Source organism: Macaca nemestrina, chromosome 8, assembly GCF_043159975.1.
Source record: "Macaca nemestrina isolate mMacNem1 chromosome 8, mMacNem.hap1, whole genome shotgun sequence".
NCBI lineage: Eukaryota > Metazoa > Chordata > Mammalia > Primates > Cercopithecidae > Macaca > Macaca nemestrina.
The window spans coordinates 45,914,196-45,941,132 of record NC_092132.1 but is presented as its reverse complement, the minus strand read 5'-3'; the positions used below and the strand labels follow the sequence as shown (position 1 = coordinate 45,941,132).

The 26,937-nt window shown below is 34.2% G+C and overlaps 1 protein-coding gene and 1 long non-coding RNA gene across 10 annotated transcripts in view; one reads left to right on the top strand and one right to left on the bottom strand.

The window, feature by feature from the left end:
* Nucleotides 1–26,937, top strand: part of LOC105476071 (vacuolar protein sorting 13 homolog B) — an 859,286-nt gene that overhangs the window by 483,194 nt on the left and 349,155 nt on the right. For 6 of the 9 annotated variants that reach the window (XM_011731700.3, XM_011731704.3, XM_011731702.3 and 3 more), the window contains 3 exons: nt 5,162–5,303; nt 8,493–8,901; nt 17,366–17,477. In XM_011731700.3, the coding sequence (XP_011730002.2) occupies nt 5,162–5,303; nt 8,493–8,901; nt 17,366–17,477 (663 nt within the window). Of the gene's footprint in view, nt 1–4,531; nt 4,599–5,161; nt 5,304–8,492; nt 8,902–17,365; nt 17,478–26,937 lie in introns of those variants that run through there. The other 3 variants (XR_003016738.2, XM_024791014.2, XM_011731703.3) reach the window with 3 other exon arrangements.
* The window catches only part of LOC105476074 (uncharacterized), a 31,035-nt gene continuing 27,828 nt past the window's right edge, over nt 23,731–26,937 (bottom strand). The window contains exon 3 of the long non-coding RNA XR_983839.3: nt 23,731–24,342. This is a non-coding gene — a long non-coding RNA (uncharacterized lncRNA). The remainder of the gene's footprint in view (nt 24,343–26,937) is intronic.

Here is a 26,937-nt window from a genome sequence, read left to right as displayed (position 1 = left end):
TACACTACACTGTAGTCTGTGAAGTGTATAATAGCATTATGTATTTTAAAATGTACATACCTTAATTTAAAAATACTTTATTGCTAAAATGTGCTAATGATCATCTGAGCACTCAATGAGTCATCATCTTGTTGCTAATGAAGGGTCTTGTCTTGATGTTGATGGCTGCTGAATGATCGGGTGGTGGTTGCTGAAGGTTAGGGTAGCTGTGGCAATTTCTTAAAATAAGTCAATAATGTAGTTTGCCACATGGATTGAATCTTTCTTTATGAAGGATTTCTCTGTAGCATGCAATGCTGTTTAGTGGCATTTTACCCACAACAGAATTTCTTTCAAAATTAGAGTCAGTCCTCTCAAACTTTGCTGCTGCTGTAAAAAATGAGATTATGGAATATTCTGAATCGTTTGTTGTCATTTCAACAATGTTCCCAGCATCTTCCCCAGGAGTAGTTTCCATCTCCAGAAACCACTTTCTTTGCTTATTCATAAGAAGCAGCTCCTCATCCATTCAAGTTTCATCATGAGATGGTAGCAATTCAGCCCCATCTTTAGACTCCACTCCTATTTCTAGTTCTCACATTGTTTTCACCACATCTACCATTACTTCCTCCAGTGAGGTCTTGAAACCCTCAAAGTCACCAATGAGGGCTGGAATCAACTTCTTACAAACGTCTGTTAATGTTGATATTTTTACCTCCTCCCATGAATCACGAATGTTCTTAATGTTGTCGACAGTGGCGAATCTATTACAGAAGGTGTTTCAATTTAGTTTGCCTAGAACCTTCAGAAGCAACACTATCTGATACAGTTTGGATATATGTCCCTTCCAAATCTCATGTAGAAATGTGATCCCCAGTGTCAGAGCTTGGGTCTGGTGGGAGATATTTGGGTCATAGGGGAGGATCTCTCATGTATGACTTGGTGCCTCCCCACGGTAACAAGTGAAGCTCTCGATTTCTTAGTTCATGCAAGAGCTGGTTGTTTAAAAAGAGCATAGTACCTCCCCGCTTTCTCTTGCTCACTCTCTTACCATGTGACACACCTGTCCTGCTTTGCCTTCTTCCATGAGTAAAAGCTTCCTGAGGCCTCACCAGAAGCCAAGTAGATGATAGTGCCGTGCTTGTACAGCCTGCAAAACCACGAGCCAAATAAACCTCTTTCCTTTATAAATTACCCAGCCTCAGGAACTCCTTTATAGCAATGCAAAATGGACTAACACACTGTGGCCTTACAGAATGTATTTCTTAAGTAATAAGACTTGTAAGTCAGAATTACTACTTGATCCATGAGCTGAAGAATGGATGTTAGCAGGCATGAAGACAACATTCATCTCCTTGTGTATCTCCATTAGAACTTTTTGGTAACCAGGTGTATTGTCAATGAACAGTAATATTTTCAAAGGATTTTGTTTTCTAAACAAGCAGCCATTCTCAACAAAGGGCTTAAAATATTCAGGAGACCATGCTGTAAACAGATGTGCTATCATCCAAGCTTAGTTATTCCCGTGTATAGAGCACAGGAGAAGAGTAGATTTAACATAATTCTTAAGGGCCCTAGGATTTTCAGAATGGTAAATGATCGTTATCTTCAACTTCACTGGCTGCATTCACCTCTAACAAGAGAGTCAGCCTGTCCTTTGAAGCTTTAAACCCAGGCATTGACTTCTCCTCTCTCTATCAGTCTTAGATGGCATCTTCTTCCAAGAGAAGACTGTTTTGTCTACATTGAAAATGTGTTAGTGTAGCCACCTTCATCAGTGAACTGAGCTACATCTTTTGTATAACTTGCTGCCACTTATCCATCAGCATTTGTTGCTTCATGTTGCACATTAATATTATAGAGATGGCTTTTTTCCTTAAGCCTCATGAACTAACTTCTGCTAGCTTCAAACTTAACTTCTGCAGCTTTCTTACCTCTCTCAATTTCTAGAATTGAAGAGAGTTAGGGTCTTGCTCTGGATTTAACAGAATGGTGTGGCTGGTTTGATCCTCTACCCAGACCACTCAGACTTTCTGCCTATCAGCAATAAGATTGTTTCACTTTCTTATGATTTGTGAGTTCTCTGGAGTAGCACTTTTAATTTTCTTCAAGAATCTTCCTTTGCATTCACAACTTGGCACAAGAAGCTTTGTTTTCTGCTTATCTCGGCTTTTGATATGCCTTCCTCACTAAGCTTAATCATTTTTAGATTTTTATTTAAAGTGAGAGATTTGCAACTCTTCTTTCACTGGAACACTTAAGAGGCCATTGTAGGGTTATTGATTGGCTTCATTTCAATATTGTTATGTTTCAAGGAATAGGCAGACCTGAGGTGAGGGAGAAAGATGGGAAATAGTAGGGTCGGTGGAGCAATCAGAAAACACGCAGCATTGATCAATTAAGTTTGCGTCTTATTTGGGCACTGTTCATGATGTCCTGAAATGATTATGATGATAACGTCAAAAATCACTGATCACAGGTCACCATATATCTGTATAATAATAATGAAAAAGTTTGAAATATTGTAAGAATTACCAATATGTGACGCAGAGACTGGAAGTCAGCATATATTGTTGGAAAAAATGGTGCTGATGGACTTACTCAATGTAAGGCTGCCGTAGACCTTCAATTTGGGTAAAATGTAATATCTGCACTATGCAATAAAGCAAAGCCCATAAAACCGAGGTATGCCTGTACTTATTCTCAAAGAGGGTTCTTAACAGATACATTGGTTAATTTTATTTCGTATTTGTTCATGTATGGAGTATAATAAAATTTTGTTTTATAAGATGACAAATCTGTTCATAAATATATACATTGCCATATTAAATGAAATAAGCTACTTTTACTAATAATCTTACATAATTTATTTTCTGTATTTTATATTTGCTTAGATGCCTGCAACATAGTTGATAGCTTTGATTTTTGCTGTATAATTCCCATTCATTCTCTATACCAGTATAATCATGCACTGAGATGGAGCAATAGCTCATTTCCTAAGCACTTTGATGACTCTCATCTCACAGATGATTATTATGTATATGGTGGATGTTCCTAGAACCATTGTTTCTGGCATAATAAATTTCTATCAAAAGTATAATTACATGCAAATATGCATGGCTTGTAATAGTAACATTAGTAAAAAAGTTTTCAGATGTTTTCACAAAGCTCTGTACAGGTTTTATCATAAATTTTTCTGAAACAAAAATACAAATGCCTTTTTTTTTTGGCTTTATAGTAGTACAGTGATGCTTCTTTTTGTAATTGAGCTAAAATTCACATGCCATAAAAATTGTTTTGAAAAACAAGTGTTTTTCAAAAATATTTTAAATAACATCATATTTTCAATTTTGTAGTTTTGGGCTTAGAAACAGCCTTAAAATCCATTTCTTTCATTTATTTATTTAACAATTTTTTATTGTGTGCCACCAGAAGCACCTTTATGTTTCTGTACATATATTGATGTATTACGTACTCTAAAAAATTATTTTTAATTTACCAAGTTCCTAGTTCTACATTAAAAGTGTTTGAGTTTTTATCCATTATTGCATATATCATTATTGTCTGTCAATAATTATCAAATCTGTCACAATATGGGATAAAAATATTTTGCTGGATATGTGTTAGGACTTCTTCTAATAGTATTAACTTACCAATCATATGATAATTATTTTTGTCATATTAAACAGTGAATTATTAATTGGCTTTTGATCATAGAATGTTCAACTCTTTAGTTCCTTTGAAATGGTATGTGTCTGTATAAAAATGATCTTTGCAAGTGATAGTACAATATTTTAGCTGAAATAATTTTTAATGTCATGAATATTATGTATTACGTTGTGCTTTATCCCTGACTTTACTGCTAAATTTTTATAAATTATAAATATTCAGATAATTTATTAATTTATTAAAAATATATGTTTGTTGTGTGTGTGGTATGCACCAAGTGCTATGCTAAATGAGTACTGGGGATGTAGTGTTTAAGAAAAATAGCCTGGCATGGTGGCTCACACCTGTGATCCCAGCACTTTGGGAGGCCAAGGCAGGGGGATTGCTTGAGCCCAGGAGTTTGAGACCGGCTGGGACAGGATGGCGAGACCCCATCACCATATACACACAAAAAGTAGCTGGGCATGGTGGTGTATGCCTGTAGTTCCAGCTGCTGGGGAGGCTAAGGTGGGTGGATTGCTTGAGCCCAGGAGTTCAAGGTTACAGTGAGCTATGATTGTGCCATTGCACTCCAGCCTGGGCAACAGAGCAAGGCCCCATCTTTAAAAAAGAAAAATAAACATAGATGTTACTCTTGTGGAGGAGATGGAAGTAAATAATCAGCCAAATAAATATATAATTTACCATGAAGACAAATGTTCTTATGCAGAACTATCAGAGTGTGGTACTAATGTAAATTGTTCTATTGATTGCATTGTCAGATTTATGTTTTAGTGCAATGCAGTGTTGTGAACTTTAGATGTATTTGAAATAGTTATATATGTTCAATTTCTTAACTCAGAAAAATTGAAGAGAACAGATAAGGTGAACTTATGTTTTCCAGGCCAGGGGAAGGTTGGCAGTCAGGACATTTTGAAGGAGTATTTCTACAATGCAAAGAAAAATCTGTGGTGAGACCCATTTAGTTATTATGATTTTTGAAAATATACTTTAAACTGTTTATCTTTGTTATTTAATAAAATAGGACTAATGGTTACAAGAATTTGAGTTCAGAATAACTTCTTATTAACCTGTTTCTTCAAAATTACATATAAATTTAAAGCTATTTATTCTTTGAAGCTGCTCTTGTTTTGTAACCATCTTCCTGTTATAAAAATTAATTTATCAAAAAGGCAAAGGTAGGCTTGCTTTTGTTAATATACTTTATCTTTAGTGTACTATTATGTTGACTTTTTGGAATTGTTTCCCAATTCTTATGTGAGTTCATGCTGGATTGTTCTTTACCATAAACTAGAAGTTGTAATTTTATACTAAAAGCAATTATTTTTTGTTTACTTTCATTAACATTGCTTTTGCAGAAGATGGTCCAGGCAGAGGCCATACCTAGCAGTTGCTCAAATTGCAATTTATGCAAACTTGAGGAGAATTTAAAACTATCCAGATTTTTTTTTTGCTTATGGCTTTTATTGCTTTTTGTCTTTTCACCTTCTTTGCTCCTGTCCATCACCTCAAGCCTTGGGGAAGAGTGTTGGTCTTTGGGGCAATGTGGAGGTGTCTTCCTTTCCTGTACTGACAAGCTGAACAGACGCACCTTGTTGGTTCGACCCATCAGCAAGCAGGACCCTTTCAGTAATTGCTCTGGCTTCTTTCCTTCTGTAAGAAATTACTTTTAAATTATGCTACACAACTCCCATTAACAGGAACCCAGAGAAGGAATGGAATGATTCATAGAGTCAACTCTTGATTTGTGTTTTCCTCTATATCATAAACTTTATAAATGAAGTATAATGTAATTTAAAATCGTGGAACTGCTTTTCCACTATAACCTGTTTCTGGGTCACTTGCATGAGTACAGACTAATTTTATCATCAATATAAGGAAATCAAAGTAGTACATTCAATATATTTTTTAAAATTGTGCATGTATTGAATGATCAAGAGTTGACCAATACTGCTTTTGTCATTCCTCTAATGATTCTTAATAAGATTGCTTTTTAAATTTTTTTTCTATTATTATGCCATTGTTTTCTTACAACTAATTCAAAGTAACTTGTGTGGGACCTTCTTGAATCTGAACAAGATTGCATTTCTGTCATTGACTAGGTAGATGAACACAAGGCTATATCAGTGACTTTTAGAAGTTTAGAACCTTGCCTTTTCTAATGGTACAACATATCTAGATATGTTCTTAAGCTAATTCTTTTAACTGGTATTCTTAAAGTTAACTTTGTTCTTAAATTTAATGTTTAATAGTATATTTGCATAGCAAGTGATATGTTCTGATTTTATTTTGAGCTTTTACTAGCAATAGTCTCTAATCATTAGTGCAGGGAAAAAAATGTGGCTTTTGTGTTAGAGGAAGTGTTTAGATTTATTTTCCTCTCTTTGAATGTTCATTAGAGTCTATGAAAAACATTCTTAATAATTTTAACAAATATTCATAAAGAAACCCTAAATTTATCATTAATGTTCTTCAGAAATTCTTTCTAAATGTATAAATTAAATGCCATTTAAAAAGTTTCTTAGTGTTTTTTGACATTTGAATAGTATAAAGTATTATTACTGTATGAAAAGTGATACTTATATTACCTCAACTAATGTTCATTTTTTCCCTTATTGTAAGGGAGTTAGGAATGCAGCAGTTAAAAAAAAACAGCACCCTTTCTTCATGTAGCTTACCTTTCAAATATGCTTACATTCCACATGTTTAAAATATTTTTCCCAATTAAAACATTTATACATTGAAATACCTTTTATACTCTTTCCAGGATTCAAATATTGCTATTAATAAAGATTTATTATGAATTAGATTTTTTAGATTAGTGGTCAGTACTAACCCTCTCCCCAGTTTAGACACTTAGAACAAACAACATCACTGTGATCACTGTGGCCTCTTCCACTGGGGATATACCTTAACAATTCGTCTCCATCCATTATTGCTCATTGTCCAGCAACATGGTAATAAAACTGGTAGCACTTTTCCTGCTTTACTATGCATCTTTTTGTTTTGAGTGCAGAAATAAAAAAGAAGGGGAGTCAGAGGAGAATTAGTGAAAATGTTGGGAACAGTGAAAAATGCTTTGAGAGCAGGCTGTTATGGGGAAAGATGATTATATTGCACAACTATTTAATGCTTACTTTCCGGTTTTTTTTTAATGGCCAATTAAAAAAAATACGAAGATAATTTATTTTCTTATCTTCCTTCATTATAAAGTCTAAATTAAAAGCAAAATCAACAGTGGTAACTGAATTGCATATTTTTTCCTCTCACCACGTCAGTGGGTGATAGGCAACAAAATAAGAGGAAGAAAATGGAAGCAAAAGAAATTTAGGAGTGATGGGATAATATAGGCTCAGACTCATTACAGCTTTCCTATTTCTCTTTTTTTTTCTGTTTATGTGAATATATTTTCTTCTTTTTGCTTTGTTCCAGTTCACTTCTCCTCTTAAAAATCCCCTCTTTGGACCCTACTAACTTTTTCAGGTTTTGGAAAGAGGGGCAGGGAATGTGGAATATAACAGTTCTCCTCTAATTCTGTGCTGAGTAATTTCCAAAACAATATTTCATGTCTGTTAATTGGTTGAGGAAGATTTTTTTCAAGTGATATTCTTTTGTATGTTGAGGAATACGAAAGTATACGTTTTACTTTACTTCTTTAAAAGCATACTGTTTTACTGTAACTTGTTTATAGTATGCAATTTGAATAGGAGAGCTAATTGAGATAGTTTAGCAAAAATATTGAAGTTATGATAATTATTTTACTCTCAGTTAAATGTTATATGTGTACTAATATAGTAGTATATGCAAAGATTATGAGTTACAGGGTAGTGATAATTAGATTTTATAAACAATATGTTAGCTATTAATAATAGGCAAGTTCTGAAAGACAAATGTTATATTGTTGCGTCACATTACTGTTTAAATATGCAGTAACTGTTTAGTTCAGTTATCAAAGCATGGTATCAATGAGGCTTCTTTTATAGGCTCTGTCTTTGTATAAATGAGCCAAATTATTGAAGGAAAAACTCCATTTCCACAACTGTTATATCCTATCTAGTGAAGGTAATCATCTGGCCTGTTTAGATTTGGTCTCAAATAAAAATATATAATGTGGTTATTTCAATTTCACCTGAGTAAATAACCTTTCTGTGACCTGTGATACTTTTTATTACAGCCTCTTAGTACTCATAATGAAAAATTTTCATGAATTGAAAAGATAAAATCAAGATAGTCTTTTCCAACCTAGTTTTTTTGTTTGAGACAGAGTGTCACTTTGTTGCCCAGGCTAGAGTGCAGTGGCTCAATCTCGGCTCACTGCAGCCTCTGCCTCCCGGGTTGAAGCGATTCTTGTGCCTCAGCCTCCCGAGAAACTGGGATTACAGGCATGTACTACCACACCACCACATCTGGCTAATTTTTTGTATTTTTAGTAGAGACGGGATTTCACCATGTTGGCCAGGCTGGTCTCGAACTCCTGGCCTCAAGTTATCTGCCCACCTTAGCCTCCCAAAGTGTTGGGATTACAGACATGAGCTACTACACCCCAGCCCCAAATTCTTAATGTTACAGAAAATGCAGAAGTCACAGAAATAGCCACAAAAAGATTAATTACCTTCCTCAAGATCTAGAACTGGAGCTCAGGATTCCAATCTTTAGTTCAGTCATTCAAACCATCTTAGAAGTTTTTTGTCCCCATCTGCAGAATTGATCAGTCATGTGTTTATTAAGAAGTGTAGGGTAAGACCAACAGGTAAAAATACTCACTGAGATCATTTTCTTCTTTCCAATTTTTTAAAAAATGTTTTTAATGAACTGTGTATTTTGATTTCCTTTTTCTGGAACAGACAACTACAAAACTTCTAGATGGCACTCATCAGCAGCATGGATTCCTCTCTCTGACATACACAAAAGCTGTAACAAAAAATGTCCGTCACAAGTTAACATCAAGAAATGAGCGAAGAAGTTTTCATAAGTTATCTGAAGGCTTAATGGATGGTTCTCCTCATTTTCTTCATGAAATTCTTCTTTCAGCACAAGCTTTTGATATTGTTCTTTATTTTCCTTTACTTAATGCCATTGCAAGTATATTTCAAGCAAAACTACCAAAGACCCAAAAAGAGAAAACAAAATCTCCTGGTCAGCCCATGAGGACCCATACACTGACATCCCGCAATTTACCTTTGATTTATATCAACACAAGTGTAATCAGAATTTTTATTCCAAAAACAGAAGAAATGCAGCCAACTGTTGAAGGTATTGTCTTCTGATTTTTTTTTTTTTGGTCTGATTTTAAATAATTTTCTTCTAGACACCTTAGTTTTCTGGGGTTTTTTGTTTCTTTTAAAAAATATGAGCAGTTGGTTGTGCTTTGCGGTTTGGTATATTTTATAGAGAAGAAATATAGATATTCTATAAATCATTAGGAAATACATCAGAATACTATGTAAGTATCTGACTTTGTTAGTAGGATAAGAAATATGAGGATTTTTTTTCTTCAAGGCTTTTGCCAGTAAAGCATATATATACTTTGTGTCATTTGTTTTACTGAACTCAAATGTTGGGTTCTATATATCTAATAGAACTAAAATTTTGTTTAAAAACAAGGTCAGGCACAGTGGCTCATGCCTGTAATCCTAACACTTTGAGAAGCCAAGGTAGGAGGATCACTGGAGCCCAGGAGTTTCCGACCAGCCTGAGCAACGTAGTGAGACCCCATATGTACAAAAATAAGATACTAGCCCAATATGGTGGTGCACACCTGTAGCCCCAGCTACTTGGCATATCATTTTTGTAATAAAATATTTGTAGAACCTTATAGTCCTTAATTACCAAGGTGTCTAGAACTAAATTCAATGTATTATACTCACAGATTCTTAATACAAGCCAGTTTCTACTTTTTATGTCTAATTTTTCTTAGAAGCGATCTTCAAATTGATTACTTTGAGGTGTGAAATTACTATTCTCTGAATATCCTATATTCTGACAGTAGTATACAATTGTTTTCATCTGTTCAGATAGTTTTTAGAAACACATGGATGGTTATGAATAAGAGTTAGTCTTTATCGACCAATTACAAGTGATAAACAACTCGCTAAGCAGAAAAGTAAGAAGCTGTATATTCATTGCAAAGGTAATGACGTTTATGCTTTTTCCTTGTTATATAGGAGCACCTAATGAAATTGTAGATAGTGTAATTTACATTAAGGTTGTATAGGTTAGAAAACAGAAATCTACATTTTTACACAGGTAATTCCCTGAGGATCATAGTTTCAGTTATAATAACATTTGTTCTCAACCTTGGAAGAGACACAGACACAAAAGATCGGGGAGATTATCAAACTGTTTTTGGCATTACAACTGAGAATGGGAGGAAAACACCATGAAAACAGTAGATTGTCTTTATTACACCAAATTTATCAGTGATTTGGGAGAAGAATTTGGGGTAGTTCATTACATTTAATAAAGACCATGGGCCGGGTGCAGTGGCTCATGCCTGTAATCACAACACTTTGGAAGGCCGAGGCGGGCAGATCACGAGGTCAGGAGTTCGAGACCAGCCTGGCCAACATGGTGAAACCCCGCCTCTACTAAAAATACAAAATATTAGCCAGGCGTGGTGGCACGCACCTGTAATCCCAGCTACTTGGGAGGCTGAGGTGGGATAATTGCTTGAACCCAGGAGGTAGAGGTTGCAGTGAGCCGAGATACTGCCACTGCACTCTAGCCTGGGTGACAGAGCAAGACTCCATCTCGAGGGAAAAAAAAAAAAAAACCAAAAACCATAATGTTACAGTATCTATTTTATTAAAATAAAATTACAGAAGTTTTATCTCTAGATAAAAATAAGAAAGTTTTATACTATATAATATAAAAAATTCTAAGTATAGTTTTTATACAAGGATATTGTTTTCCACAAATACCTCTCTGATTGGTATAAAATATTCATTTTTCTAACTTGCGAGTTCCTGTATTTCATTTAAAATATGTTAGTAGGCTTTTATGATTTTCTGAATATTTCTTGAAGTGTTTGTTTTATGTTCCCCATTCCTTAATTGTAAAATTATTTTCAGTTTAATGTAAACATTTGGGAAGGCCAAAATTTCATTGAAACGTAAGAAATAATATGGTGTTAGAGGTGAGAGGTTGGTATGAGGTATACAAAAATAGAGGGAGAATCTCTGTGAAAAAAGCTGAGGAAATAGTGAGAGGCCATAGAGACAGAAAAGGAAGTAAAGCAACTTACCTGATTGGTAGACATTTTTAGTAATAAAGAAATGTTCATGATTTATAAATGATTCTCAAATTTTATGATGTAATGGTATCTGAATAATAATTGTATAATGGACACTACATTTAGTCATTTATCCCATATTATTCCCTACACTGTTTTAATTTAGGGTTTCCTTCTTGAAAACCCATTTTACACCATAAAATATCAATTTCAGTAACAAGTTTAAATTTTTAAAAACAAACCAAATGTGTATGATTCAGTGCCTACTTACTACGTTTTAAAACTTGACCAAGAATATGATACAATATCAGTGTGCTGTTTTTCTGCATCTTTGACCAGCCGGGCTGAGACTTTTAAAATGGGTATTTAATAATGTATATACTGGTAAATCTTTCTGAATCAGACATAGCGGCTCCTCAATGTGGGCATTTGATCTATATTCAAAATTTTCTCATTTGTCTTATAATATCTTATCTATCTCATGTCCTGAAAGCATCTGAAAGTCTTTGGTATTTGTTAGTGAGGAAATATTTTTACAGTAAATTGCTCTTTCATTGCAATTAGATCTTCATTGCAGAGCTCCTTTGACTCAAATTTTTGTGGCAATATCCGTGAGAGAAACCTCCATGACTGACTTATTTTCACCATCCATGTCAGTGTTCGTCATAGCCTTTAGGTGGTCTTCACTAGAGGGGTCTTATTTATAGTGATAAATATTTCCTCCTAAGGCAAAATTTGCCTATAAATGTAAATAGTTTTCATTGTTAATTTGGAAACCTTTTTTTTTTCTCTCTTTTTTATTGTGGTAAAATATATATAACAAATTTTCTACTTTAATCATTTTAAGTATATAATTCAGTGGCAATAATTACACTCACAATGTTGTGAAACCATCACCACTATTTCCAAATGTATTTGTCACCCCAAACAAAAGCTCTGTATCCATTAAGTAATAGCTACCCTCATCCTCTGGTAACCTCTAATCTATTTTCTGTCTCTATAAATTTTCCTACTCTAGAAATTTCATGTAAGTGGAATTATACAATGTTTATCCTTTTGTGTCTGGCTCACTTTACTTAGCATAATGTTTTCAAGGCTCATCCAAGTTGCTGCACATATCAGAACTTCATTCCTTGATATAACTGAATAATATTGTTTTGTATGGATATACCACATTTTGTTTATTAATTAATCTATTGGGCAGTTGGGTCATTTCCACCCTTTTTTTGGTTAATGTGAGTAATACTGCTATGAACACTGGCATGGAAGTTTCTGTTGGAGGCCCTGTTTTCACTTCTTTTGGGGTGTACACCTAAGAGTGGAATTTTTAGGTCCCATGGTAATTCTGTTTGGAATTCTGTTTTTGAGGAACCACCAAACTTCTTGAAAGCCCTTGTGGATTAGAGTACAATTTGTGGTATTTTCCGAACAATGCCAATATGCAGGCATAGTTTAGTCAACAAGAAGAGCAAATGGAGCTCATGCTTAGCATAGCGGCAGCTGTGTGCTGAGCACCTGAGCAGCTCTGTGGTGAGGCAGAAGTCTGAAGTTCATTGTTTAACTCTAGCTTTATTTTCTGTTACACTTACCAAAGGTTTAATGAAACAGGTTCTGTTTCACTGATATATTTGTGACAAAAAGATTACAATTCATTCTATTTAAGAAAGGTGAGGGAAAAAAAGAACAACTTTATTTTCTGTGGGGCTTTTTTTGTTTGTTTATATGTTTTTGTTTTGGGCTTATTGTGTTATAAACATTAATACTACATATCACACAGTTTTGTTGTTTCCTATTGAGTTGCTTCAACTGGGAAAATCCTTCAACTAATTTTAATTGCAGAAATATTTCCAGACTTCTGCCATCTTATTTTTAAAACTGCTACTGCTGCTGCTTCCGCTTCCGCTTCTTCTTCTGCTGCTGCTGCTGCTGCTGCTGCTGCTTTTTCTTTTTTTGGTGGTGGCTATGGTGGGGTTTTAACATATAATTTCAGAATTCATGTGCCTAGGTACTTCCTAAGGTCACTTTGAATAAGAGTATATGAGATGGGGGAAGGTTGTTATAGTTGTCTTTGGAAAACATAATTTCTTTTGTCTTTCTGTGGACTTTCAGGTTAAGTGTAATCCTTTGCAGATATGCATATTTTTAGCAACAAACAACTTTTTAGTGGTATTTTTTTGTGTGGCCTGGATGTATGTATCTGTAGAATAAATTACCAGCAAAAGGATTGCTAGATCAAAGGATTCCATACCTTTAAAATAGTAAGAGATGTCAAATTACCTTCCTAAATGGCTGCTATTTCTTACTCTTACCCTAGCAAAGGTTATTTTTAGCCTTTTGTAGGTCTCATTAGTGAAAAGTACAGTGTTTTTTAAGGAGTTGCATATCTTTTCCTTATTAATACTTTTTTGTGTATTAATCCTTTTGTCTGGCATATGCATTGCTCATATCTTTACTTTTTTGTGTTCTGCCTTTGCGTCTCTATATCTGTGCATATATCTGTATCTTTATTTATAATTGTACCTGCTTCTCTATGTATCTGAGGTGTTATAAATAGCCAGACTGTGTGCCTAAGCTAAGAATACAAATACAAAATGCATGCCAAAGTTTCAGATTTTGACACATTATATTAGTTTTTTTAATACTTTATCTTTCTTCTTTGCTACTCTTAATTTAAATAATCGTAATTTACCCATGAAAAGGTCAGAGAAAAAATTTTCATTGTGGTAAAATTCATATAACAAATTCACCATTTTAAAGTATAGATAATTCTTACATTATGTTTTATATGGGAGATTGGATGTGTCCATTTAATACATGTTAAAAGCTGTAATGTGGACTGTGGAAATCATGATTGAATGAGGAATTTCATTAGAAATAAATATCATCAGTGACTCTAGTAAGTTGGAGTCAAGAGTATACTATTCATTTTATTCTAGAAAACCTTTACAAGAAAGTTTGAATAAGATGATTATCAGATTAATTAAATTAAAAATGTAGGCCAGGCATGGTGGCTCATGCCTGTAATACCAGCACTTTGGAAGGCCAAAGCAGGCATATAGCTTGAGCCCAGGAGTTTGAGACTAGCCTGGGCTACATGGCGAAACTCTATCCTACAAAAAATATAAAAATTACCTGGGCATAGTGGCCTGTGCCTGTAGTCCCAGCTACTCAGGAGGCTGAGGTGGAAGAAGAAATTGAGTCCAGGAGGTCAAGGTTTCAGTGAGTTGTGATCACACCACCAAACTCCAGCCTGGGTGACAGGAGGAGACCGTGTCTCAAAAAAAAAAAAAAGTATATGTAAGTTGTTTTGATGAGTGTGAAAGAATAACTAAATCTTGCTACAGCATTCTTTTCAGCAGAAACTTTATTATAAAAATATCACAGAGCAGTCGTGCCTGTCACTGAATAAGTAATCTGTGTCAAAGATGAGTGGTAAACTAAATACAACTAAACTTTCTATTAATATGCATAGTGGTCATTGGTTACATATTTATTGAAACTTTTGTCTTCAACTGCCAGTATGGCAATAACTAATTAAAAACTTTTATTGAAAGCTGTCACAACAGTTTTGGCTTTATAAAAGCATAATATTACACAGTGGCAATTTCAAATACTTTTGAGACTTCAAATGTTTTACTAAATTGAGTTTATATTGAGAATCTTAAATGAAAGTTGAAGTATCCAAAACACTTTTATTCAGGTTGGAATTAAGAAAAGTTCGTTGTAAGCAACATTCTTATGTTATCTGACAATTGCTTGAAGATTCTGGTCTTTATTCAAGCTTTTGGTTACTGATACAAACTCCTGATTTCAGAGTTGTTTATAGCCTTTCCATATGCCACATACAGATGTACATTCATACATCTGTACATACACGTGTATACACTCTCTTGCCCCGAGAAAAGATGAAATCTTTCAGACTTATCATATATGCTACATTAATGTAAGACTCTTTAATCATGTCTACATTTCAGTTTATGATAAAAAATATATTTAACACTCCAATATTTTATTTAGAAAAATAATAGTGAAAATCGGCTTTTAAACCTGGATATTGTTTACGTTATGTGCAGTTACTATCAGGATTCTAAATCTACAGGTGTTTGACTTCCAGCTTAATCTTTTTATTTCACAATAGAGAACTTCTTAAAATCTAGCATGTCCAGAATGAGTAGTTCCTCATGAGGCTCAATTTTTAAAAATAGAGTTAAAGCAAGGAAGGAAGGCATTAATTTTCATGTTGAAAATATTTCTAGAAGGAACGTTTCCTCATATGGTCCAACTATTAAATACAGGTGAGATAAGCCAAAAAAGAGAAGCTGATTTTTTTGCGGCAATAAAGTAGCTGAAGAAATGACTCAAGGCACTTTCATGTATAAATACATTTTTTTGTTTTTTCTTACATCTCAATGATATATTTTGATAAGCTGAATAATTTCTATAATCAAATTATTTATTTTAATCTAGTTTATGAATGATCTGCATTACGTGTTCATTTTTTTATTATAACAGTCAGTATAATCTAATGAGAACACTTTTGGCCCTAACAGAAACAGAATTCTGTTCTTGGATCTGGCTTTGTATGTAACACCAAGTACGTCATTTCTCCTCCATATGTACCTCATTTACTGCAATGTTTCTGTTACATTTCAGACTTTCATATGGTGGGTAGTATCTGTAGCCTGGAAGAACGGTTAGCAAATACACTAATTGCACTTTTGTGGTATGGTCTATTCTCCAGGCTTACTATTTATTGATTTAATTGATGCCTGCTGCTTAATCAGAGGTTTTACCCACATGGAACTATTTGATAAGCTTGGCATAAAATGCAAGATCTGTAAAATGTAAACAATGTTCATATTATAAGGACCTATAATCAAACCAACCCTCTAAGTTATTTGAAAATAGTGCAGCTGCATGAGAAGTAGTTTTCTATTTGATCTTTTGCTATGGAATTGTAAAAATACTGTCTTTACTGTGACATCCACATGCTAATATTTGTTATGATAGATCATCTCTTTTTCTTTCTCCTTTTGCTGTCACTTCTCCCACCTTCCTACTATTTTGCCTTACCCTGCTCCCTTCATGGTTATCTTATTCTGGGTCCTTATTTCTCTCACTGAGTATCTTATTCTTCTAACTTTTTTCTGATTTTCTTAATTCTGACTGTCTTTCCTTGGACTAATCTGAATCAGACCATACCAAGTATACTGAAATAATATACTGAAAATATACTGAAATATACTGAATATACTGAAAATAATACACTGAAATAATATACTGGAAATACAGCTGGAAATAATCTTGTAGCTTTTGCATTCTTTGGGCACCACAGTTTGGGAAATATGGATTGTATGCCTTTGTAGGCAAGTTCTGTTCAGGATATTTCTTAGGTCTTGCAGCCAGTCATTTTCTGTTCTATTTTTGGCAGATGGTAGTTCCTTGAGAGAAATTATAAGTTTTAATATACGTTTACTTCAAGACCTAGAAAGTTGTATATTGTTAGCACTTTTTAAACAGTGTTTATACAGCTACTATAGTAGAATCATCTGTTGGAGAATAGAGAGTAAAATGTAAATGTAATGAATGGGGCCATTAATTTCTCCTATTCATCCCAAATAGTCCTTAGAAAAGACATTGAATTTACTGGTGAGTTGTGGAAAAGGTGCTGAACTTCAGCCCTAAATCAGAGCGTATAGTCAAATATCATTTTATTTAATACAAAGAAAAGAATTAGAACAGATACATCCTTTTACCTTTTTTTGTTTTCTGGGATTATTTATCATAGTTTTAGATGTCATTAGGAGGTAGAACTTTTAAAGGGGTCTGGGATTCCAATTTCTAAAGCAATTTTACAGTAGAAGTTATTAAAATTAAAAAGTTATCTGGAATAACAGGTTGATACGTTCTTCCATATTAAATAGTTGGTGTTTTCCATCTTCAATGTGGCAGTCATCATGTTTCTTTTGGATTTTCTGACATTTTGGAGCTTAAAGTGATATACTTTATGTTTGTGTGTGTGTGTTGTATTTAACTTATTTAGCATGTAAATTTAAATGGCTTTGAGAATTTGTCACTGACTTTGTAATATCCTTCAATATATTTGTAGACAACAATGAAGTATTAAGAACCCAAAGCTGAAAATCATTTAGGAAAAAGACACAGATTGTGAAGTTAGATAAACATTTGTCTTCAATATTACTTATATATATTTAATATTATAATTTTTAAGTTGGGAGTGGAGTTGTTTGTTTTTTCTTTGCTATTTTAATTGTGTATTTTAACAGGAAACCACTTAATGGGTATGAACAGAGTTAAAAGAATCAAATATTTTTATTTTAAACATGATTTTTTTCATTTTACTTTTTCTTATGTATTGCTCTTATCTTAAAGTGTCTGTATTCCATTCCCTCAAAGATTTCTCCTTATGCATAAAGTTATGTACAGATCCACAGTGTATTCATGAATCTCCTTCTTTTGTTACAGTTAATCAGGCAGCAAAAGAAGACACCGTGGTTTTGAAGATTGGCTCTGTTGCCATGGCTCCCCAGGCTGACAATCCCCTTGGCAGATCTGTCCTTAGGAAAGATATTTACCAGTAAGTTTATTTTCTTATGTCCAATCTTGCAACAATTTTCATCCTGCAAAGACGTACAGTGATCAATAACTTACTTACTGTGGCCTGTAGAAATATTTCTCATTCAGGATCTTTTGATATTTAAAACCAGGTTTTTCTGATTTTCTTCAGTTGTGGGTTTTTTAATTCATTCAGACAAATCAAGTATTTCTGTGAAGTGTTGATGAATAACAGAATATAAGTACTAAGTCACCGTAAAACTGAAGAAACATAGTTTGGAAAATTTTAGCAGATGTCAAATTTGACCAAATCTCTAATCACATAAGAAAACGAGGTCCTCTGTAGAACCACCACATCCTACTGTAGTCATGTTGTATCAAAGTGAAACATTTTATTAATTTAAGTGAAAGCTATTATTTGAAATGTAGGAATGTGGATGTCATATGGATCAAAGCTGTAAAGAAAAGCAAACTTCTAAAGAGAAATTTCACAGTAAACACTTTCTGTGAAAATGCTATGCTCTGGATTTTGTCACTGAGTATTTGCAAACCACACCAAGCATATATGGACAACTAAACTGGTGAACATATGTAATCAACATGATAAAAATAATATATGATTCATACTGAAGTTGGCACTGCTGCCAGACAGAAAAGTACAGTTGCAAATAATACCAAGTGAGAAAAGTCACAGAAATACAGATGAACAAGTGTCTTATTCTTCTTGCTGGTCTGTTTTTCAGATGTTGTTGTCTCTTCTAAAAAATAAATTCCTACTGCTCTCCAGTAAATGTTACTGCTAAGAAAAGATTCTAATTTGGTGATACATTTACCCTTTAGAGGGTGATGGCTATTTTTTATTTAAATAGATCTAGGAACTTCATTTCTCAGATTTCTCTGATATTTGAGTTATAATTTTTTCCTTTGACTTATGTATGTATGATCTCTTCCTTGTATTAATTTTTTGGGTATTTAATAGTATTCATCCCTTAAATAAGTTTTCATGTAGCTAACTTATATATAATCTTAGGATTCCAGAGCTGAAAGGGGCTTTAGGAATTATCTAACTCAACTTCCCTATTTTACAGATTAGGAAACTGAATAACCAAAAGAATACTGTAGTTGTCCCTGGTGAAACAGTAATAGAGCCAAGGTTACAATTCCTATCTTTCGACTCCCTTAGGATCTAGGGAAATGATTTAATAGAATATAAATTATAGATGAGAATACTTTAATTTTCTAACATTTGGAAATTCTTCCAGATGTCTTTATCTTTTCTACTTCAGAAGTAAGTGGTCCTAAAATAGAGACCTACTTTACTTTTGGTGGAAGAAATCTAGGTTATATGAAGAGATCCTATCACCATCAGTAAAGTGAACCACTGGGATAATTCCTTTCCTCCTGTACCCTTTCCACTTTCTGGCTTTTGCATGAGTTGTATTTTTACTTGCTGGGAACAGTTGTGTCAAATTGTTTTTTTAGGGTTTCCTTCTGTGTGCCTTGCGGCTTCTTTTCAGTCATCTTTACTGGTCTTCCTCTTAAACAATCTCTTTGATATTAGTATTTCTTAGGGTCTTCCTTTTATTCTTTTTTTTTGCCCAACTCTTCTTGGGTGAGGCTGTCTGCTCCTTTGGCTCAGGACAACTTGAATTCCAAGCGTGTTGGGTAACTTGGGTTGCCTCTGTAGACCAAGGTTAGCAATATGTGTTAGAATGTCAAACGTAAAATTCTAGATGCTGGATGGCAAACTCAACCTAATAATTTTTCTTTGAAAGCTCACATTCAAGTCATTTCTAAATAAACAAACTAACAAAAGGTGTTCACATAAGAGTTTATCAAAAATGTTTCAAGATCTCAGTGAAATGCTGTATCATCAATATCAAAGGAGTAACAGCAGAATTAGAAACCACTTTTGAGTGAGGTAATCAGAGTGGAAGTAGCTCAGTTAGAATAAAAGTGAATACACAAAGCAAAAGACCCTGCATACTAGGGCTGATTTTATTATTCCTATGATTTTGTTAACCATAAAATCTCAGTGAACTAGATGCAAAAGTCCACATATTATATGATTCCATTTATATGAAATGTCCAGAATAGACAAACTCAGAGAGACAGAAAGGTTGCCAGGGCCTGCTTGTGAAAGGGGAGGGAAGAATGGGAAAGGACTTTGTCTTGTGGCTTGGGTGCCAGCTCATCCTCAGTAGAACAGAGCACCGAGTAGGTTCCTAAGGTTTCTGACTCCAGGCCCTGGTTCCTGGACAGCATCTCTTGATGCACTTGGGAGCAGGGGAACTCACCACTCTGAAGGGAAGGACTCAAGCCTGGTTAATTGCAGAGCCCTAGGGCCTTGAATGAACACAGGCCATAGCCAGGCAGTGGTTACCACGGGTGCTGGGTGAGACCCAGTGCTGTGCTGGCTTCAAGTCTGACCCAGCGCAGTCCCAGTGGTGGTGGCAGCCACAGTGCTTGTGTCACGCACACACACACATCCCTTCCACAGCTCCAGGCAGCTCAGCACAGAGAGGCTGTGTTTGGGAGAAAGTAAGGGAAGAAAGCAAGAGTCTTTGCCTGATAATTCAGAGAATTCTCTGGATCTTATCCAAGACTACCAAGGTGGCACCTCTACCAGTCTGCAAGAGCCACAGTGTTACTGGGCTTGGGTTACTCCCTAATGCAGGTATGGCTGCAATGACCAAAAACTTAGATCACAACACCCAAGCTTCTTCAAATAACTGGAATTCTTTCCCTAGAAATATGGGTACAAACAAGCCCAGACCACAAAGACTACAGTAAATACTTAACTCTTAAATGCCCAGACACCGATAAACATTTGTAAGCATCAAAACCATTGAGGAATATATGAGCTCACCAAACAAACTAAATAAGGTACCAGGGACCAATCCTGGATAGACAGAGATATGTGACCTTTCAGACAGAGAATTCAAAATAGCCATTTTGAGGAAATTGAAAGAAATTCAAAATAATAGAGAAGGAATTCAGAATTATATCAGATAAATTTAACAAAGAGATTGAAATCATTTAAAAGAATCAAGTAGAAATTCAGGAGTTGAAAAATACAATTAACATACAAATGCATCAGAATCTCTTAACAGCAAAATTGATCAAGCAGAAGAATTAGTAAGCTTGAAGACAGGCTGTTTGAAAATATACAATCAGAGGAGACCAAAAAAAAAGAATGAAGTACACCTACAAGGTCTATAAAATAGCCTCAAAAGGGCATAGCTAAGAGTTATTGGCCTTAAAGACAGGTAGAGAGAGTGATAGGAGTAGAAAGTTCATTCAAAGGGTTATAATAGCAAAGAACTTCTTAAACCTAGAGAAAAGTATCAATTCAAGTAAAGGTTGTAGAATACAAAGCAGATATAACCCAAGGAAGACTACCTCAAGGCATTTAATCATCAAACTCCCAAAGGTCAAGGATAAAAAAGGATCCTAAAAGAAGCAAGCAAAAGAACCAAATAACATACAATGGAGTCAGGTATAGTGGCTTGTGCCTGGGATCCCAACCCTTTGGAAAGCTTTAGGTGGGAGGATTGCTTGAGCCTGGGAGTTCAAGACCAGCATGGGCAACATGATGAGACTTCGTCTCTGTAAAAAAATTTAAAAATTAGTCGGGTGTGGTGGCATACGCCTGTAGTCCCAGCTGTTCTGTAATCTGAGGTGGGAGAATCACTTGAGCACAGGAGGTTGAGGCTGTAGTGAGCTGTGATTATACCCCTACGCTCCAACCTGGGGGACAGAGAGAGACCCTGTCTCCAAAAACAAACAAAAACCATACAACTGAGCTCCAGTATGTCTGGCAGCAGACTTTTCGATGAAAACCTTACAGTCCAGGAGAGAGTGATATGACATATTTAAAGTGCTGAAGGAAGAAAAGTTGTATCCTAGAATTGTATATGCAGTGAAAATATCCTTCAAACATGTTGTAGCAGAAATTAAGGCTTTCTCAAACAAAAGCTGAAAGATTTCATCAACATGAGACCTGTCCTACAAGAAATGCTAAAGGGATTCAGTTCTTCAGTCTGAAAGAAAAGGACATTAATGAGCAATGAGAAGTCATCTGAAGGTACAGAACTCACTGGTAATAGTAAGTACCCAGGAAAACTCAGAATATTATAATACTGTAATTGTGGTGTGTAAACTACTCATATATTGAGTAGAGAGACTAAAAGATGAACTGATTAAAAATAATACATAGACAGTACAATAAGATATAAATAGAAACAAAAAGTTACAAAGCGGGAGGACAAAGTTAAAGCATAGAGTTTTTATTTTTTTCTTTGCCTGTTTGTTTATGCAATTAGTGTTGTCATCAGTTTAAAATAATGGCGTATATTAAATTTGAAAAACAGAAAACTCCTAGGGAACATGGTACTATTCTTTGAATACCTAGCTGATAATGTATCATAGGAAGTAGTTCATTCCTTCCAAAGCTAAGAACAGACCTAGGATCATTCAGTCAGTGGATGTTACAATGACACTAATTGCAGCTCAATAGAATGAAAATCTTTCAGATTATAAAAGTCTAATAATAAATGGGGCTTTTTGTTCTTACTCATTTAACAATTATTTTCGGGGAGCCTATTGTACATCAGACACTATTCTAGATACTGGGTGTATGTCAGTTTACAAAAGAAAGAAAAATCCCTGTGCTCATAGAACTTACATTCTAATGGGAGAGAGAATTACAAGCTAATAAATAGATCATAGGGTATACTAGAATTTAATAAGTGACATGGAGACAAAGCTGGGAAGGGAAAAAGAAATGGAGAGTTAGAGGTGGACAGCCTGGCTTAGTCAGAAGACGCCTCACTGAGAAATTGCAAGGATCCTGAAGCAGGAAGAAGTAAGAGAAGCCCCTGGTGGCTGGAGCATTGTATGCCGGGCGAATTTAGCAGGCTGTCAGGAAAACGACTTTATAGAGGAGCCATATAGGTCATTGTGTGGACTTTGGCTATTAGTTTGAGTGAGACATGGTTGTGGGGGAAGAATTATCCACACATGCAAAATTTTGAAATATGTAATGCTTTTGTTATTTACTAAACGTCTGCTTCAGAAAGAAATGGGGGGGGTCACCAGAAGGGACTAGAGATATACATTTAAAAAGAGGTTAAATCTACATTTGAAAATAAAGGGAGTCACAATTCAGAACAAATGGAAGTGTAACATTCAACCCTAAAAGAATCATGTTAAGAATTATTAATATTTTTGCTACTTGAGTTAACTGAATATATAATATGAATTTCTTTCACTTATTGGGGAGTTGATTTTGTCATCAAATGGAAAGGTTTCAGAGGGTTTGAGCAGAGAAGTGACATGATTCTTTTTATACTTAAGCAGATTACTCAGGCAAGGAAAGGCAAGGGAAAGGGAAAAGCTATTGCTCTAATCTTGGAAGAAGATAGTGGCGACTTGGGCAAAGTTAGTAGTGTGGAGGTGGTGAGAAGTGGTCAGATTCTGGAGATGTTTGAGAGGTAGAGCCATGAGAATTTGCACATAGGGTTTGAGAAAAAGAATACAAAGATAATTCAGTTATATATGGCCTAAACAACTGGGAGGATGAAAATTAACTGAAGAAGGAAAACTGTAGGAAGATTTATTTTTGGAGAATTGAGTGAGTGGAGATTAGGAGTTTATTTTTGAAAACGTTGACTGTCTCAGGAGTTAATGACCTCCCCATTTCTGATGTAGCAGAGACTAATAAGCCACATACAAGGCTTAAAAGGGAAAATGATTTATGTCAAATTAAACCAGTGATTCCTAAATTTACTGTGTTTCCAAATCACTTGAGGATCTTGATAAAATGCGGATTTTGACTAAAAAGGTATCGTTTGAGGCCTAAAATTTTACATTTCTTCTAGGCTCCTGGGTGACTGGGTGTGATAGCGTTACTGGGTGATACTGATATGCCACTTCAGAGGCTACACCCTTTGTAGGAGATGATTAAATCCATTTTTTTTACGAACCTTTTAAACTGAGATCATTTAAAAAAAATTTTTTAAATGAATACTAACAACTTTTAATGCTAAAAATCAAAACACCATGAAAGGTTCTGTGAGAAACATTAAATATCCTCCATTCTCAGTCTTTCCCACTCCGTATCCGAGGTTGCTCTCAGTGGATTCTTTTTATAACATCAAAATTTTTGTAAACTTTTAGTTGATAGTGGTTAACTTTTGGAATCTGTGACTGAGAAAATGTAAAATAATAAAACACTTCTGTTAACTAACACGTTATATGAATTTGTACTTTACTACTCTCAAAAGCATCTGATCCACTAGAAAACAACAGAACATACGTAACATGTTATTTATTCAGTGACTATGCAATGTGTAGCCCAGGTATGTATTGTCATTGGCCCTCCCATAACCTTTACCTTCTTTACTTGCCTCCTCCTTGCCTGATAATCTACCTGGTTTGTAACTGCCAGCTCCTCGATAGGATGATCTCTGTTTCCTTTAAACTCAATCTGAGATTCTCCTATTCTGTGATGTGTTCAACCATATCCCTGATTTATACCATAGTCCTGAAGCACTGTCTGACCTGAAGTTGTTTTTTTATCTTACACAACCCCTTCTCCTGAGAAATTTTTCAAGTCCTTGTCTCAAGCCAAAAAAGAAGCAGGAAACAGTTAAGTAAGATGTTATAAAGGCAGATTTTTAAAAATTACCCGTGGTGAAAGTGTTTTTTCATAGGCTGATTAGAGATTATAAACAAACAAGGTGAAAATATTTAAATATTATAACTTAAGCATATTAATGATTTAATAGTCTGGTCCGAGTGAAGTGATGTTTACAACTAATTGATCATGACCAGTTACAGATTTCTTCGTTTCTTCTCCACTTCCACTGCTTCACTTGACTAGCCTTAAAAAAAAAAAAAAAGTTAATAAACTTGATTACATTTCTCTTATATAAATGACATATATTTCTTAGAAGCTTTATGTTGTGCAGTATGCTGGTGTATCCTTTATACCTTATTAACTATAGTTTGTATGGTTGTTTCTATTAAATATATTTAATGTTTCTATTAAATATTTCTATGAAATAATGAAAACAAGTCTCAGAACCTTGAGCCATGTTATGCTATAATTGCTCTAGAAGAATTACACTGGATTTATATTATTTATACTTTCTACGTCTTTTCTGAAAATTTCATTTTCTCTGATTCTGAATACTGTCTGTAAGTAGTTTGACTTGATTTTCATGGTTTTTAATGATTTTCTAAAAATAGCTTTTATTATAAGAAATAGAATACTATTACTAATTACTAGTTACTAATACAATAGGGATATTTGAGACATTTATGCCCTTCGTTTGTATGCATTCATTTATTACTTTAATTCATTTATTTATTAAATATACATTGATTAATATTTGCAGCTATTCAACAGACATTGAGTGTTTATGATGACTAGACACCGATAGTAGATACATATTTTTGACTGGAACGTATGGTACTGTATGACTTCACGGAACTCAAGACTTCAACTACATTATCTTACATTGTAATTTCGATAGGTTCCATATCATAATAATTGCATGCTTTGTCTATAATACCTCCCAAAATGCCTAGGTTGATGAAATAAGTGAAATTAGAAGTTTTGAACTTGCACCCTAAACTTTTTTCATGGTCTCATTTTTATCATTAAGTATCCTTACAGCATTGTATCCTATCTTCCGAAAATTAGTATAAGAAGAAAGCATGATCCCAGAAGTTCCATCTAGATTCGCAGTTTTCACAGAAAGGAATAGAGAAAAGTGTTCGTAAATTTCATTCAAGTTTTTTTCTTTTTAGAAGTAGTAGAGAGAATAGAAATATTACCATTAATTATTCATGAGTATATTTAAGTAAATACATTACCTTTTCAGTAAATTTTAATGGTCTTTTTTTCAAATTCTGTTTATATCCTGTTTTTTAAAAATATTGATTCTTTAAAAATTTAGCTTATGATTTAGTCTTCTGATTATGAAATTAAAATAAGGAAAGGTAAAATCACATTTTAAAATTTTATAAATAAATTTTCAGAATGATACCTTTTTTGAAAGTACATGTATCTTTATTTTAATAAACCTATATAACTAAAACATTTAAATTTTTTTAAATAAAAAGATAATCTTGTTTATTTTTTAAAAATCAAGTAACGCCAAAGTGTATGCAGCTCTTCTCCTTGCCAGGGCTTATTCTGAATGGTAACCACCTCTTTACTCCGTGGCCACTGTTAGATCAACACTCACAGACCGTTTGTCTCTATGCGTGTGTGTGTGTCTGTCTTAAGTAATGGAATTGTACTCTACATAGTATTCTTTAACTTGCTTGTGTTTAAACTCAATAATCTATTGTGGTCATCTTTCAGTGTCACCATATTTAGACTTGCCATCATACTGGTCTGTTTTTGAGCTGTTTTAGACAGCAAAGATAAAAAACCTCATGTAAACACTGCTTTCTGTTTTAAACCAAGAAAATATGCCTCACTATTAAAGTTCAATTAAAATTAAAAACTCTTATATACTATATTGTGACTGAGACTTCCCTGACCTCAAACTTTATTATACATTATAAAATGTAAAAGGGAAAAATGTTTCCTTCTGTGAAATAGTTACCAGGGCAATTCTTGAAGAACAAGTATATCAGCAAAAATAGGAAATTGAAATGATTATAGCTTATGTGTTCTTTGTTACCATTTGAATCACAAGGGCAAAGTAATTCACAATTCAACACTGCTATGTGAATTAAAATATCACGGGTGTTTGGGCTTTAACAAACCACTCTGAAACATCGTTTATCAGCTCTCTGCTCAACACCTGTCATAGTGTTCAGTTTTTAACATGACGAAATCCCTGTCTTTTAACCCAAAATGCATCTTACTCTCTGATCTGACTTATCCTATACTTTAAATCTTACCACTAGTTGCTTCTTTACATAAGACACTTGTTCAAGTTAAATATTTTGTCTAATCCAATGATGCTTATTATGTGCCTTTCTGTGGCTCTTGTTTATGTATGCATTTTCGACTTTCTTGAAATATAGCTATCTTCCAGTTTAGCCTTTCAGGGTTTTTGTTATGAAGAACTTTACATTAATGGGGGTTTGAATCCTTTAAAAATGTTTTCTCTTTGATGTTCAACACTATTTTTAATTTTTAAAAATCCTTAAGAATCACATGTATTTTTTAATGTCTCACTTAAATCTTGCTTTCTTTTTGAAATTTTTCATAATCTTTTTCTTGAAAGTAACGTCTCCTTTCTTTGGCCTTCTACAGCAATGGCTGACCTACCTTTATGCAATTATAATAAAATAATAGTAATAGTAACAGCAGTAGGCTGAGTGTGGTGGCTGATGCCTGTAATCCCAGCACTTTGGGAGGCCGAGGTGGGCGGATCGCCTGAGGTCAGGAGTTTGAGACCAGCCTGGCCAACATAGTGAAACCCTATTTCTACTAAAAATACAAAAACTTGCCA